This window comes from Branchiostoma floridae, chromosome 16 (assembly GCF_000003815.2).
Source record: "Branchiostoma floridae strain S238N-H82 chromosome 16, Bfl_VNyyK, whole genome shotgun sequence".
Lineage (NCBI taxonomy): Eukaryota > Metazoa > Chordata > Leptocardii > Amphioxiformes > Branchiostomatidae > Branchiostoma > Branchiostoma floridae.
This window is the reverse complement of record NC_049994.1, coordinates 11,433,951-11,448,407: the sequence shown is the minus strand read 5'-3', so window position 1 is coordinate 11,448,407 and position 14,457 is coordinate 11,433,951. Positions and strand designations below refer to the sequence as shown.

The 14,457-nt window shown below is 39.1% G+C and overlaps 2 protein-coding genes across 3 annotated transcripts in view; one reads left to right on the top strand and one right to left on the bottom strand.

Moving 5' to 3' along the window:
• Positions 1–8,027, top strand: part of LOC118403148 (oxysterol-binding protein-related protein 11-like) — a 21,582-nt gene extending 13,555 nt beyond the window's left edge. For both annotated transcript variants that reach the window (XM_035801657.1, XM_035801658.1), the window contains 10 exons: positions 438–553; positions 1,148–1,292; positions 1,789–1,969; positions 2,486–2,766; positions 3,475–3,643; positions 4,305–4,504; positions 5,074–5,267; positions 5,948–6,125; positions 6,444–6,583; positions 6,836–8,027. In XM_035801657.1, the coding sequence (XP_035657550.1) occupies positions 438–553; positions 1,148–1,292; positions 1,789–1,969; positions 2,486–2,766; positions 3,475–3,643; positions 4,305–4,504; positions 5,074–5,267; positions 5,948–6,125; positions 6,444–6,583; positions 6,836–7,034 (1,803 nt within the window). In that variant the 3' untranslated portion in view covers positions 7,035–8,027. The remainder of the gene's footprint in view (positions 1–437; positions 554–1,147; positions 1,293–1,788; positions 1,970–2,485; positions 2,767–3,474; positions 3,644–4,304; positions 4,505–5,073; positions 5,268–5,947; positions 6,126–6,443; positions 6,584–6,835) is intronic.
• Positions 8,028–8,229: 202 nt separating this feature from the next.
• LOC118403574 (aldo-keto reductase family 1 member A1-like) lies at positions 8,230–12,922 on the bottom strand. Its single transcript, XM_035802313.1, has 7 exons — positions 12,843–12,922; positions 12,261–12,393; positions 11,756–11,843; positions 11,068–11,239; positions 10,338–10,498; positions 9,956–10,073; positions 8,230–9,537 (listed from the first exon to the last, which is right to left on the bottom strand). The coding sequence occupies exons 1-7, from the start codon at positions 12,853–12,855 to the stop codon at positions 9,257–9,259; spliced, it is 966 nt and encodes a 321-aa protein (XP_035658206.1). The 5' UTR covers positions 12,856–12,922; the 3' UTR covers positions 8,230–9,256.
• Between the last annotated feature and the right edge of the window lie 1,535 nt (positions 12,923–14,457).

Here is a 14,457-nt window from a genome sequence, read left to right as displayed (position 1 = left end):
TCCTTATTCCGCAGAGTTGTAAACTTTTATTTTTATTTCACTGAAGAAGAACGACGGATGTCGTTTGAAACGTCTGAATTAAATTTCATTTATCCAGAAGAAGAGATTCAACTTTCATCTATTCATTATATTCCTGGATGTATAATCTTCACAAACGTAACTTATGACATTATGATAATTTAAACAAATTAGGTTTTGAATTACTACCTGACTAAGAAATGGGAAAAATGCAGTTCTATTCTATTTTACCCTAACCATTCTGAGGTCTGTTGTGATTACCGATAAATAAATGAGAATGAACATGTAACCTTAGAACCTCTAAATGGATTGTAATGACACTATAGGTATGTAGATAGGTTTATAGACGAAGGTCAAGGTGATTTTGGGCCCTTGCGGCATATGATTCTGTGTTGATAACTATTCCTTTGTCTCTTCAGAGTTTACCTCCACCCCATCCAAGGTCACATTCAATATCCAACTCCAGTTCCACCCCAAGCTCCACCAAGAGTGCTCCCACCACTCCCATCTCAACTGCCTCCAAACGGGCTGTCAGGTAAGTGCAAGGGCTTAGTTTGATTGACTGAATCTTGACATATATTTGAACTTACTGGTTTGTGATCAGTTTGTTACATACTAGTGAGGTTTATCAAAATACTCTTAAAATGCTCCAAAACTACTCCAAAGATCCGGCTGACCGATGACCAAAGCAACATTGAAATAAATAAAAATTTGGGATGAGGTCTTCGTTTAGAAAGTGACTTTTTAGATTGAAAGTGACCAGTGTTGTATGTAGAAGTTGATATTAGACTCTGGTGATGTTTAGATTTAATAGAATTTCATTCAGATACAATTCAATCTCTACAACTGTTACAGTGGATACAAAACTGAGATTTACTTCCGGCCATTTCGAGTGACCCCATCACTCTTCTTCAGCATCACTAGAATGAACTGGCAGAACAATTCAATATAAGTAAAGCTTAGAAAAACTGGTTGAACCACTGATTCTCTAGCTATGACTTGTTTGATATATATTTAAAAATAATGAACCATCTTAGCTTAGCAAAATTTTAGGATAACAATCTACAATGTATAATTGTTGTTGATTAATGTTGTAGTTTCTTCATTCATTCATGATCTCCTATTCCAGCCGGACCCAGTCCCAGCCCCCCAACACCGCCCCCGTCATCCACACCACGCCTCACAAGAAGACTCCTCCTGCGGCGCCGCCTGTCCACGAACCACAGGCCTTCCAGAACGTACGGGAGGTCCTCCACCAGGCAGAGCAGCAACAGGTCTCAGTCCCATTTCTGTCCTAACATTTTGCTCAAGCTTTTTTGAAATGTTTTACCTCCATAGGGCTCAAAATACTGCCCAAAATTGGAGCTTAACTTTCACCTGATTCTGGGCTGTGGGTGCATATTTTGTAGGTCTCATAGAGTATTAAAGGTACTATTTTACACCAGTATTTAGAATATTCATGGAATCTATGAATCAGAAAAAGCAATAAAACCTTTATTGTACATGTACTCTATCTCATGTACATTGTACAAACTTCACATATCTACAAGTTTGAAGTCAGCTGTAGAATTATGTTGTGCACCCAAACATTTTTCTGTGCAGAATCATCATGAAATTCAAAAGTATTAATAAAAACAAAACAAAAAATTGACAAAAACTGAATATATACATTTACTGTGGATGAAATTGTTTGAATTAATTTCTTGTTGCCATGCTGTGAAATTTAGAACGTAAATGAGTTTTAATCATATTGACCATTCCCACATACAGGTTTCCCTATCCAGGGTGATTGAGGGGCTGCCCACAGCGACTCAGGGTGTCCGCAGCCTGGACCATGATCTGTTGTTACTGAAAGCGACGTCACAAACCACAATGCAATGTCTAGGGCAGTGTTTTGCCATCTTACAGCACTCGCACATGGCTGAGACCAAGACACCATCCTTACCAAAAGGTTGGTTCGTCTTATTGATCATTTCATTGATTAATTGATGATTTGTTGGGATTCAAATATCTGATTGATCAGAATAACTAGGTACATGTATACACATCATGACTGATATCTCTGACCAAATGTGTTGAATATTCTTTAATTGATATATTCATGATAGTATGCAACTTAGATTTATATCTTGTAACTTATATCCGTAAGAGTTAATATGCACCTCAGAAAACTGAAGGGAGTGAAAAATAGTTGTGTCTGTAGTGCAGTTCCTATATGTTCTGCCAGAGTGTGCTTATGCCTAGGACAGAAATGGTTTCAATCTGTTTACCCGACCAAATCTAGCAGAATCCCACAGATTCAAAACTATTGGTACATGAAAATATTCAATCTGATGAAACTCAAACAGTCTTCCTGTATTTCATGTTAAAGCTTTGACCAATAGATGTAAGAATGTGAAGTAAACTTACCGCCCATAGGAGTTACCTCTGAGTCTGACTGCTTTATTTCATACATGTATGTCCACAGGTGCCACAATAGAATGGTTGGAGCCTAGGTCCCCCCCAAACGCCACCCCTCCCTCCTCCAGGAAAAAGCTCCCCAAATCGTCCTCCTTCCCGTCCAACATGTCGGCAAACCAGGACATCTGCTTCGGGTCGGGCATGCTGGAAGTCTACGACATCAACCACGACAACGAGGTCATGGATGACATAGATCAGGATGAGGCAGATCTAGGAACTGTGGAGGAGCATAAGAGCATTATTCTGCACCTTCTGTCTCAGCTCAAACTGGGCATGGATCTCACAAGGGTTAGTTTGTTTGTTTGTGTGTTTATTTGTTTTTTGGGGGAACTGTGGAGGAGCACAAGAGTATCATTTTGCACCTACTGTCTCAGCTCAAATTGGGCATGGATCTAACAAGGGTTAGTACTGTAATTCCCTTTCAATTGTCTTCTTGGTACCAAACTTCAACAGTCTGAGAAACTTGAACTTGTTCTCAGAAGTAAATGTTAACGGTGGCAGCAGGTGTGTGCAAAAAAAGTGTTGTTGAAAAAATATTTAGAGGTTGGTAGTGGAGTTGTTACCTCCATGGAAATAGACATACTGTAATCAGTAGGTGTGTTTGTTACTGTCTTGGCATACAGTAGGTGAATATTGCAGAGTGGTGAAATGAATTCAAAGCCAAAAGTGACATACATTGTATTAGGATACTTGGAGAATTGGAAGTTTGGTTTGGCTCAGGTCCAATGGTGCCTTAGTTGAGGGCCAATATGGTTCATGACTATACCCACACTGTAATGTCAGATTGTTAGGGGCACACATCTAGTTTCTGTCACTACAATGTTTAATAATGCTCTTAATCAGGCTCTTATTTTATTTTGTGTTTACCATACCAATGGAAGAGGTTTGCAAATTAAAGTTGGCATAAATATCTCTCTCGTAATTGAAGAAGAGTAAAAATGAAAAATGAAACTTTAAGGAAACAGCAAATGACCAAATTTTACTCCTGCTTCCTAGGTTGTGCTGCCAACGTTTATCCTGGAGAAACGATCACTTCTGGAGATGTATGCAGACTTTATGGCCCATCCGGACCTGTTCCTGTGTATCCCGGAGGCTGAGAGCCCAGAGGACAGGATGATGGCCATGGTGGAGTACTACCTCACAGCCTTCCATGTTGGAAGGAAAGGTCGGTATCAGCACATGCATAGAGAATACCACACAGTGTATTCAGGCCATACCAGGGTTCTAGCCAGTGCCCATTCCATCTCCTATGACAAACAAAAATCAGCACGTAAAGATTCGAATTGAACCAGCAAAATATGCCCCTCAAAATAAAGGAAATAGCATTTCAGAGGGTCTAGGTATCAAAATTTTCTTGGGGAGCATACCCCCAGATCCCCCTTGGATCATTGCACCTTCGACAGGATTTCCAGTTAAAATCAAGGGGACGGAAAAAAATTTCGGGCATGATGTACTAATTTATTTGCTTTAATGTTGTAAACTCACCTGACAAAACACACTTTTGATGTGAAATGCACCAGACTGAAGTTTGACAAAATTTGGCCTGTTTTGACATTAAACTGGGTGCATGGTGCATGGAAAGAGCATTTAGATAAGTCTTTGGAAGCACATGGGATACCGTAAAATACTGACACCTACTTTGAACACCCACTTTGAACGTAATGGTTATGACAGCCCAGTTATGACTTGAATATACATTGTAGACATGTAAATCATCTCAGTTGTGTTATCATGACTTTCATGTGGTAGTTACTGTTACAGTAGTATGTTATACATTTCTTAATGTACGGAAGTAAATAGATAAATATTAAACCTCTCTTCTGCAGGTTCTCTTGCCAAAAAACCGTACAATCCAATCATTGGAGAAGTGTTCCACTGTTCCTGGGACATTCCCACCACTCAGCCCTGCAATAGCCAATCAGAAACAGCCACCTCAAGTAACAGCCAATCAGAGACAAGCACCTCTCCTAACAACCAATCAGAAGAAAATGGTGGATACCATAGAGTGGTCTTTACCGCTGAACAGGTTGGGAATATTTGTCTATTATTATGCCTGGACGATTTTGTTTCAAATTGCTTACCATCCTTCAATGTAACATAACAGCTTTGCATGCAATAGCATCTATATTGGCATAGTGTTCTGAAGTTTAAGCTTTGTAAGTTGTATAATATCACCTAGATTGTCTACACTGTTGGATTAGATTAGATTAGTTGTTAGATTCATGCAATGGTACGTAGTTCAACTCCCATGTAAATACAGATTGTCATACATTGTACCTGTTACAATTGTCGCGCAATACAGCTCTTCTTCAATTTTATCTAATAGTTTTACTGGAATTTTTAACTCAAAACCACTACCTATACGAAGATTTTGTTTTCTCCTTGCTTCAAAATGCATAAACCTGAATGTATTACAGTATATAGTAGTGTGGACTCATTCCTCAACTAACCGACATCTATCGCACCGCAGTCATCCCTCAGTGAGACATCTGGAGCCCCATAGTTCAAGTTTCTGAACCTTTATTCAGCCTGTCGGCCTAGTCAACTCTACTGTATATTGATGTATTACAATCTAAGAGTCTATTTGTGTTGTAGGTATCCCACCATCCTCCAGTTTCAGCCTTCTATGCTGAATGCAAAGAGAAGAATGTCTCCATGAATGCCCATATATGGACCAAATCCAAGTTCATGGGGATGTCCATCGGAGTGGTGAACGTTGGTGAGGGGGTGGTTCATGACGTAACTCATGGGGAGGAGTACACTTTCACTCTACCCAGTGCCTATGCCAGGTCAGCCATGAGATTTCTTTTCTTAATTTTTAAATCACTTGGCTTTAAAAAGCCTTGCAATAGCCAATCAGAAACAGCCACCTCAAACAACAGCCAATCAGAGACAAACACCTCTCCCAAGTTTTAGGAAGCTTTAAAAAGCCAGGTTGATTTAATCATATGGATGACATTGCTGCACACATCGAGTTTCCAACCATACTGGATACCCTGCAAGACAGCTGCAAAATAAGCAAATATACAATTGATGACATTGTATACCTAAGTATACAATAGACTGCAAAATACATGTAATATCTGAAAAGAAAAATGAATGTCGTAGAATGCCAAAGTCAAATCGAGGTGAACAAACAAAAATGAAGAATCTATTGTTCGGTATACCATACTAAGTGTGTTCAAGGAGGTGTGTTGAGTCATTTACTCAACCTTCCATACCCCCAGTAGTGTCCATGCTCCAGTAAGGTGCATACCCTAAGTAGTGTCCGTAACCCCAATACGTGTAATCCTGTCGCAACATGTACATTGTACTCCAAGTAGTGTCTGCACCCCTATGGTATTGGTGTATGGTACAGTTGATTTTGCTAATGAATAAGAGTTTGCAATGTGTGACAAGCTGTGTTCAGCATTTTTCAGTCAAACTGTATTTTATGTGTTGTTGAACGAAATGTAATTTTTTTCCGTAGGTCGATCCTGACTGTGCCATGGGTTGAGTTGGGAGGGAAGATCAATATCACGTGTGCCAAGACAGGCTGGCAGGCCGGGATCACATTCCACACCAAGCCCTTCTACGGAGGAAAACTACACCACATCTCGGGAGAGGTCAAACACCAGCCCACCAATAGGGTCATCTGTAAGATACAGGTACGGTGCAATTTGTTGTGTCTCCTGTATACAGATTGGTCAACTGATAAAAATTGGCAAACACTTACTGTGTTCATGTCTCGTGTATCCTAATTGGTCAATCAGATTAACCTCAAAATTTTGCTTAAAGTTTTTTTTTTTAATTATCATTATTTGTGTAAACCTCCACCTGCGGCTAACTACAACTACTGCCAGGAATAGATTATGTACTGTACATATACTCACACATTGTATTTAAGTATGCCAAGCATGTATTACATCCGTTATACTTAATTTTTATGTCATGTTTAACATTTGAACATCTTCATGATTTTTTAGGGAGAATGGAACGGGTCCATAGAGTTCACCTACTGCAATGGCTACAGGGGCAACGACACCAAGGTCATTGACACAGCCAAGCTGTCCAAGATCAGGAAGAAGGTTCGGCCAATCAACATGCAGGGCGAATTCGAGTCCAGGTCAGATTTTCCTGATCGGTTTTAGTATTACTGGAACATTAACTAGTCACAATTTACAAACCAACAGACAAACATGCTCTGCTCCTTGCAGAGGTATCAGTTTCATCAGGCTATTTAGGTTAAATTATTATCCATCGTAACAAGAGGCTCCAAGACTTCTATTAATCATATGGAATTCAGACTTGATACAAAAATTGTTTCTCCGTACAGTTAATATATTTACCAACTTGTCTTCTGATGTTTCTCATAAAGGAACCTATGGCAGAACGTGACTGCTGCCCTGAAGTCCAATGACATTGAGCGAGCCACCGAGCACAAACGGTTCCTGGAAGAGCGACAGCGGAAAGAGGAGCGAGCGCGGGAGGAGCACAGAATAGCCTGGCACACCAAGCTGTTCCACAGGAAGGGCGAGGGCTGGGTCCACAATAACCTCCTGGAGGCCTCTCAGTGATGTTTTCTGGCTTAACGTTAGTTCACCTTTATCCGCGGGGTAACCTATATCCGTTGTGTTGCTAACTAGGGTATCCAGAAAGGGTATCAAGGTATCAAGTCGATGGACGGTAGTTTCAAATTGTACTATTTTCAAAATATTGCAGTTTGAAACCACCATCTGTCGACTTGACATCCCTAAATACATTGTTCTTAAAAAGGAACGGATAAAGGTTACCCTACGGATAAAGGTGAACTAGGTGAACCCTTTCCATCCTGATGTAACCTTTTGGTGGCAAATCTGTATTGGACACAGGTTAAGGCAGCAGGGAGTGGGTTAATCATTAAAAACAATGATTGCACTTTTATCAGGATGTGTCATGTGATTTAGGTTTGCATTTTGGATCAATTGTCAGAACTGGTTATATAAGGACTGGTTGTATTGAATATAACTCTGGGAAGTTTGTCATAAAGGCTCCAAAGTTTTTCCATTTCCGAATGATGTAACTTACTCGGCTGTATGTAATACTACAAGTCATCAGCACATGCCGTACACTGAGTCATTTGGGCTTGGTCTTAGATGGGAAGAGCGAACCATTTGACATTATATGTGGTGCCATTTTTTCATGGTGTTAAATTCCCTACCAAGTTGGGATCTTTTCAATTTTTCCAGCCAGACAGTCTCCAAGCAGATGTTAGGAGGGAGAAGTAATAATGTAACAATATAACAAATATGACATATTTTCAATGGTCAAGCCAGTTGGAAACAAAGCAGTCTGAAAATTGTGATCCTTTCACTTGACCATGCTTAGGGCATGATGAACACACACAAAAAAACTGACAACCAAGTTCTGAAAAAGGCCTGCAGAAAATGTGTACAGAAATGGTCTACATTTAGGTTTTACACCTTTGATTGTTTATGTGTAGTAAAGGAACAGTACAATTGATACTGTGTAATGATTTGGACCACTTAGCAGACTATTACAGTCAGGCAATGACTACTATGATGACTCAGATGTACATGTATTGTAAAATTGTGATCATACCAAACTGATAACATACATTACATGTATGTATGATGTGATAACGATTGTTGTATGCTAACTAGGGGTAGAAGGTGCCATGTAGCACCTACTGTCAACTTTGTACAAGTGCAATTTAGTATGCAAAAAATATGTGTTTGTGACTTAATGTATTGTTGGCAATATTGTCTTGAGTCTTACGATTTGTAAAATAGAAGATATATCACAGGAAAACTCATAATCAACTGTTGGGGGGGGGGCAATGTTGTGTTTAAATGCTGTGAAAACAAACATTAAAACTGCAATACAACATTTATTAGGTGATGATCATGTGCCTTTAACGACCAAAGGGAAGTCATTATGCTTGATTAATTCAAAGGCTACGGTAGCATTTAATTAACATTGAATGTACAGAATAAGTTAAAAGCAGCAAGTTTTTGTAATCTCAACAGGTAAATATATTGTAATGTCCAATGTATGATAGTTTGCCTTTTAATGAAAATTTATTCTATGTCTTGACAATGGAAATGATTCCCATATTATGTCATCTATACTATCTTTATGTTGTCTAAGCTTGTGAAAAAGATTAAAAAAGATAAGTAATTTGTTGAAGTTCTGCTAATCGGGTAGCTACATGTGTATCGTTCTTACAAAATATATGGTGCCATAGTAGTGCCCCAGTTCTGAAACTTCATGACACTTTGTAAGTACATGTGTAAGTTGATATTTTAACTACCAACAAGGGCACCGGACATCCGATATATCTTTCAACATAAAACATACTTTTCTTTACCGAGATGACAAAGCTGATAGTTTGTAAATAACTGTAGATCTGATTTTGGTCCATTCTCTAAGTATATACTGTATTAAACATGAATGACATACAGCTGTTTCAATGTTTGCCTGTTCTTATGGTGAAAACGAGTAATGTACCTAGCTTTAGTTAGAGATATCCCTGCCATAGGACATTAAATGGAGAGCCACATCTCAGGCATGTAGAATAACCCACCACACTTTTTTTAGAAGTTAGAATAGGGGTCCTTTCCAGTGTCAGTAGATCAAATACATGTTGTAAATTTGTGAAGTACAAACACTGTGTTACAACATGAAGTGTTTACAGGGTATGCAATAAAAACAATCATGCATGGTATATGTACTTCATGGCATTAAAAATCGTTTGGATCAAGATGCTGCCAACATTTATGTAATAACTATATAACCTTTAAAATGGTTCGTGAAATGGATAAAAGGGGTGTTTTTCATCTCTATCATACCGGATTATCCTCCAGGTAGTTTCAAAGTTTCCAAGAACTTCCATATCTTCATCAGTCAGCTGCCAATCAAATACTTGGGAATTCTCACATATCCGTGAGGGCGTGGAACTCTTTGGAATGACGGCCACGCCACGTTGGATGTGGAAACGGATCAGAACTTGGGCCGGGGTTTTCTTGTGCTTTTCAGCTATGGTCACAACCCTTGGGTCCTCCAACAAGGATGGCACATCTGCAGAAAACACACGAAAAAAACAGGTTATAACCCCTATTCTAATTTGAAATTTGCGACAAAGCAACATAGAAACAACCCCCAAAGTGGTGGTTCATGCAAGACCTCGATGAATTTCATTTATAAAAGAACAAAACTTCATTGATAAAAGAACAATCTTTTTAGCTTTGTGTGTTTTGTTTAAGCTAAACTTGTACTTGATGATAAAGTCAAGGGAATCATAAATTAATCCAATTTAGGACACCAACTTGCCTCAGTCCAGTGATACCCACTTTAAGCTGTGCAATTTTTTTCTAACTAGCTACCATGTGGTGAAGACAAAAGCTTTTATAGTTATTAGTCTATCACATATTTCACAAACATTACACTAGATCAAGTACCACAAACTTCCTACACTTGAGGTTTCCCTTTATCGTACCTGGCTTCCGAAAGCGGTACTCGCGGGTTCCCAGTGGAGCGTACGCCACGACAACAATTCCATGTTGTTTGCAGAAGTCGATGAGTCGATGTTGCGGGAAGTAAGGATGGGACTCGATCTGAACAAAAAATGTTTTGTAAGAATATCTTTCAAAGAGAAAAACTGTTTGGAATTATTATAAGTAAAACTGTTCATAGCATACTTAGTATTACCAGTTTGTTTTCACCTTCTACGTTAGACTCACTCAATGAGAGAATGTTCATATTATTGTCATGAAATTTAAAAAAATGAGCAATTAGAAATACTTCGTTGTAAAATGTTCAGACTTTATTTATGTAACAGGTGACAACTACATACATAAGCCAAGATAGTGTGATCCTACCTGTAAAACAGATGGTTTTGTCTTTGCCACAGCAAGGATCTCCAATATCTGCTTACTGTTGAAGTTCGACAGGCCGATCTCGCGTACCAGTCCCTCCTCCACCAGGGACTCCATGGCCTGCCACGTCTCTGTGTAGTGGTCGCCTGAGTGTCGTACGGTCCCTGAGGTAAATAACGGCACAAGTAATGCATTTAGCAACAAGTTTGTACGTTAAAGTAATATATATCGGACTCTACATGGTAAAAAATTTGGCTGCTTTGCCATATGGATCAAATTCCTTGGACTGTTGCTGTCGGTAGGATCACAGGGTAGCGGCCCCAGCTCAAAAATGTTGAAAGAAATTGCATTCATCATTGTATGGTGACATGAAGGTGTATGAGGGAGCTTCATGCATTAGCCTCAAGCCCCAAACCTCTGCACACAAGAGAACCCAACACACTTATCGAGAATACAAGGGGTGACCCGATGTGCTAAAACTGTGAGCTGTAGTAAAGCCACGTTAATTGCACTTCTACTACTACCTTTTTGAAAAGGATTGGTGCAAAATATGCTTCCTCTCAATGATAAAAGGTATGAAAAAGAGGAAGTATTTTGTTTTATTGAAAATGGTATTGTGACTGAAAAAAAAACTATTTACATAATTATGTGTGATTTTCCAACCTTCAATTTATTCACAAAAGATGTGGATTTGACCCCCTTGGCCTTGTGTGGTTTTACTTTTTGAACAAACCTTCTTGATGCTCTCTTTGATAATCTTTGCTTCTCACATATCCCATGGGCCAGTGTATGAGGTAAAGGTCTAAGTACTCCAGCTGCAGTTCCTGCAAGGTCCTCAAGAGGGCAGGTCTGACATCATCTGGGTGGTGATGGGAATTCCACAACTTTGAGGTGATGAAAAGTTCCTATAAAAGATAACTAAGATTCAAATATTTGTTAAATGCAACAACAAAAATATTATAAAAGATGAAAGTAATCTATACATTGTTTATGTGTTTGTCAGCAGGGCTAGCCCTTTGTAATAGCCATAGGCTAGTTGGGCAGCCCTGGCTGTGTGTTTGTTGCAGCCAAACCAATAAATAAATAAATAAATATACATCTGTCCCACATAAGTCATTGTTAACAAATTTGTACAATCATATAGTTCAATGCAACGTACAGGAAATTATTTTTCAAAAACCTCATTTAAAGGCATTTTTGCAACGATTATTTGGTTGTAAAATAGAATTTCCACCACTGTCAACTACATTCTATCTTCAGGCTGCAATTTATTGTTAAATTGTGGATGGTAACATTCTTCAAGAGGACTTGTCATTAGGACTTGTCATTCATAAAGTCTCTCGGCTTTCAAGAAAATGATTTATGTGAATATGAGATATGGGTTACTGTTAAGAATACTGAGCCAAATGGACAGAGTTTACCTCCCGCTTGACAGTACTGTCAGTTATCTCCTTCAGAGCCACGCCTACATCGCTCTCATTCCCATATATGGAAGCACAGTCAAAGTGCCTGTAAGGTAATTTAAGGCCAATGTTCAAATCTTGTTATAAAACTAACATTTCCTTGCATGCAACATCAGCAAAGGGCGATACACCCAATTGCAACACATTTCGTAGTTTAAAACAAAATCAGTTATGATATGCTTAACTGAAGTATCATTATGGTATTATTACACTGTCAAGTAATGCTGGCCTTTTAAAGTTTTACATTTGTTGCATATTCCTGAATCATGCCCAGTTGTTTTAATTATAAAGAAACTGCACGCACTAGAACACTATTTGTAACGAAAGAAAAATATTACTCTGTACTGTCCCTGATTGAATAGCCAACGGTTATCTGATTAAAGACAGGTCTACAAAAAGTAAACAGCAGTAACTTAACAGGCATCATGCCTCAATAATAAGTATGCATCTGAACCAAAGTCACCTGTAGCCAGCTTCAATAGCAGCAGTGAACACTTGTGGCATCTGTTCAGCTTTGAGCTTTGCTGTCCCAAGTCCCAGATATGGCATGAAGGTCCCCCTATTCAACTTGACTCCATGTCTCTGTGATGAGGAATCTGCAGGGAAATTTTCTTATCACATTTATCCCAATTTATCTTTTCATTTAAACATTTAGATAGATCACTCTTACCAAACTTTGCGTCAGAACTACAAAATGATATGAATTCATATAGGAGTGACTGTTGCGTCATTTGCATAATTCCTCTTACGGATGTATGCGATCCATGAACTCTAGCTAAGATAAGAGTACAAGTGTCACATAACAGTAACTGTTTTAAGAGTGTTAATACGAACGATCCCGAGGACGTTATGGTGACACAGTGGTCAGGTCTGGTAAAATGTCAATTTAGTATCACTATGATTGGTCTGATATTCTTTTGCCTTAGTACAAGTAGTTGAATCTCTGATGTAAACAATAACAGCGATCATATTGCTCGTACAGCATTAGAGTTTTACACAGTGTAATGATAAGTTACTAATAAAAAAATGTAGTATCAAACCTTACTTGGTTCTGACATCCTTGGCACCCTAGTCGAGGAGGGGTATACGTTTGTGTGGTACGCCGACGGGTGGTTATACCGGCTATATATGATCATATATGTACTAAGATACAGATTGTAACCAACAAAAATATCACTCCTACGCGCTGCGTAAGTTCAGGGACCAAAGGTCTAGATTCTTATGAACTTTGCACTACGGGGACTATTCCATCTTGACGCTTGATAGGGATTCAAATAAGTTCATTTCGGTCATAGTTCCGGTCTGCCTCCGACGGATGTATTGTTTTATAATTACCTCAATGGAAACGGATGATTGTAACCGTGTTGTTTGTAGTTGTGTGGTTCACAGTTCCGACGCTATTCAGGCATGTGGTAAAAGTACAATGTAAATGTTATCCGAAGACTAAGCATCTGTTTTCGCTCAAAGTTGGTTACACAACACAAACTAGAGCAGGGTTCCCTGAATATAGGCCTGAGTGTGTGTGCAATCGTACCATCCGTGAACTAGTCTTAACACGGATTCACAGAACGCCTGAGATATTGTTACAACTAGACTTTCGTCTTGAAGTGCACATTTTGGGAATAGCATTGTCGTCTCTTTGACGCTGGTGTGAAAATTGATTGTGTAATCGTCAAGGCAACCGCTGCCGACATGCGTTTTACTTTTTTACTCCTTGCTACTGCCGTCTTTCAACTTGCTGTCACGCCTACAGGTGAGCTTATATTACTAGTCTCTTGTGCCTGTCAGCAGCGTTATTCCGCATGAACGGTTCTTGTGTGTCTTGGGATAGCCCTGATTGGGACTGAAAGGGAACCTGACGATTCGACCCTGACACATCTCATCCCAGTACTATTCAGCTCGACCCAACAACCTTGGATAAATTGCGTTTATACCTGGGATTCTATAGCTCTTGTGGATTTCGCAACGTTAACAGACAAATGTGATTTGCCTCTTGGCAATCTAGCCTTTTGACAGGTCACAAAAACCTTTGGCGTCATAATGTGTATAAAGACTTATAAAGATGAATTACTAAGCTCTGTCATATGCATTTCTGTGCATATTTATCTTCCACTGCCTTGAACGGCCTGTCGCGTACATCAACTAGAAAATAAAGATTTTGTCTTAGACTGTAAATTTTATTACGAGGAAAGAATTGTGCTTGTAACTGGGTAAGTGCACAATAAAGGTATTTCATTCCGTTCATTCATATATACCCGAAGACAATCTGAACTTTGACTCCGTGACCGGGTGAATTGTGGAAGAGCCAACTAACTACCGTGTTGTTAGAAATTCCTCAGATTAAATAAAATGATAAATATTGTAGAAAACGAAAAGTAACAACTATAATGTGTGCAAAAACATTAACAGTATCTGTAATACAGACTGCTATGTTGATTGTAAACCCGTCAGGTGTTGTGAACATCATGACCAGTGCTACAGAGATACAAGTTGTGGAGAGGACTGGACATCGTCATACCTGTACTTCTGTTGGTGGGGAACTGTCAGCTGCTGTAAGTATGTATGTGTGTGTGTGTGTGTGTGTGTGTGTGTGTGTGTGTGTGTGTGTGTGTGTGTGTGTGTGTGTGTATGTGTGTGTGTGTGTGTGTGTGTGTGTGTGT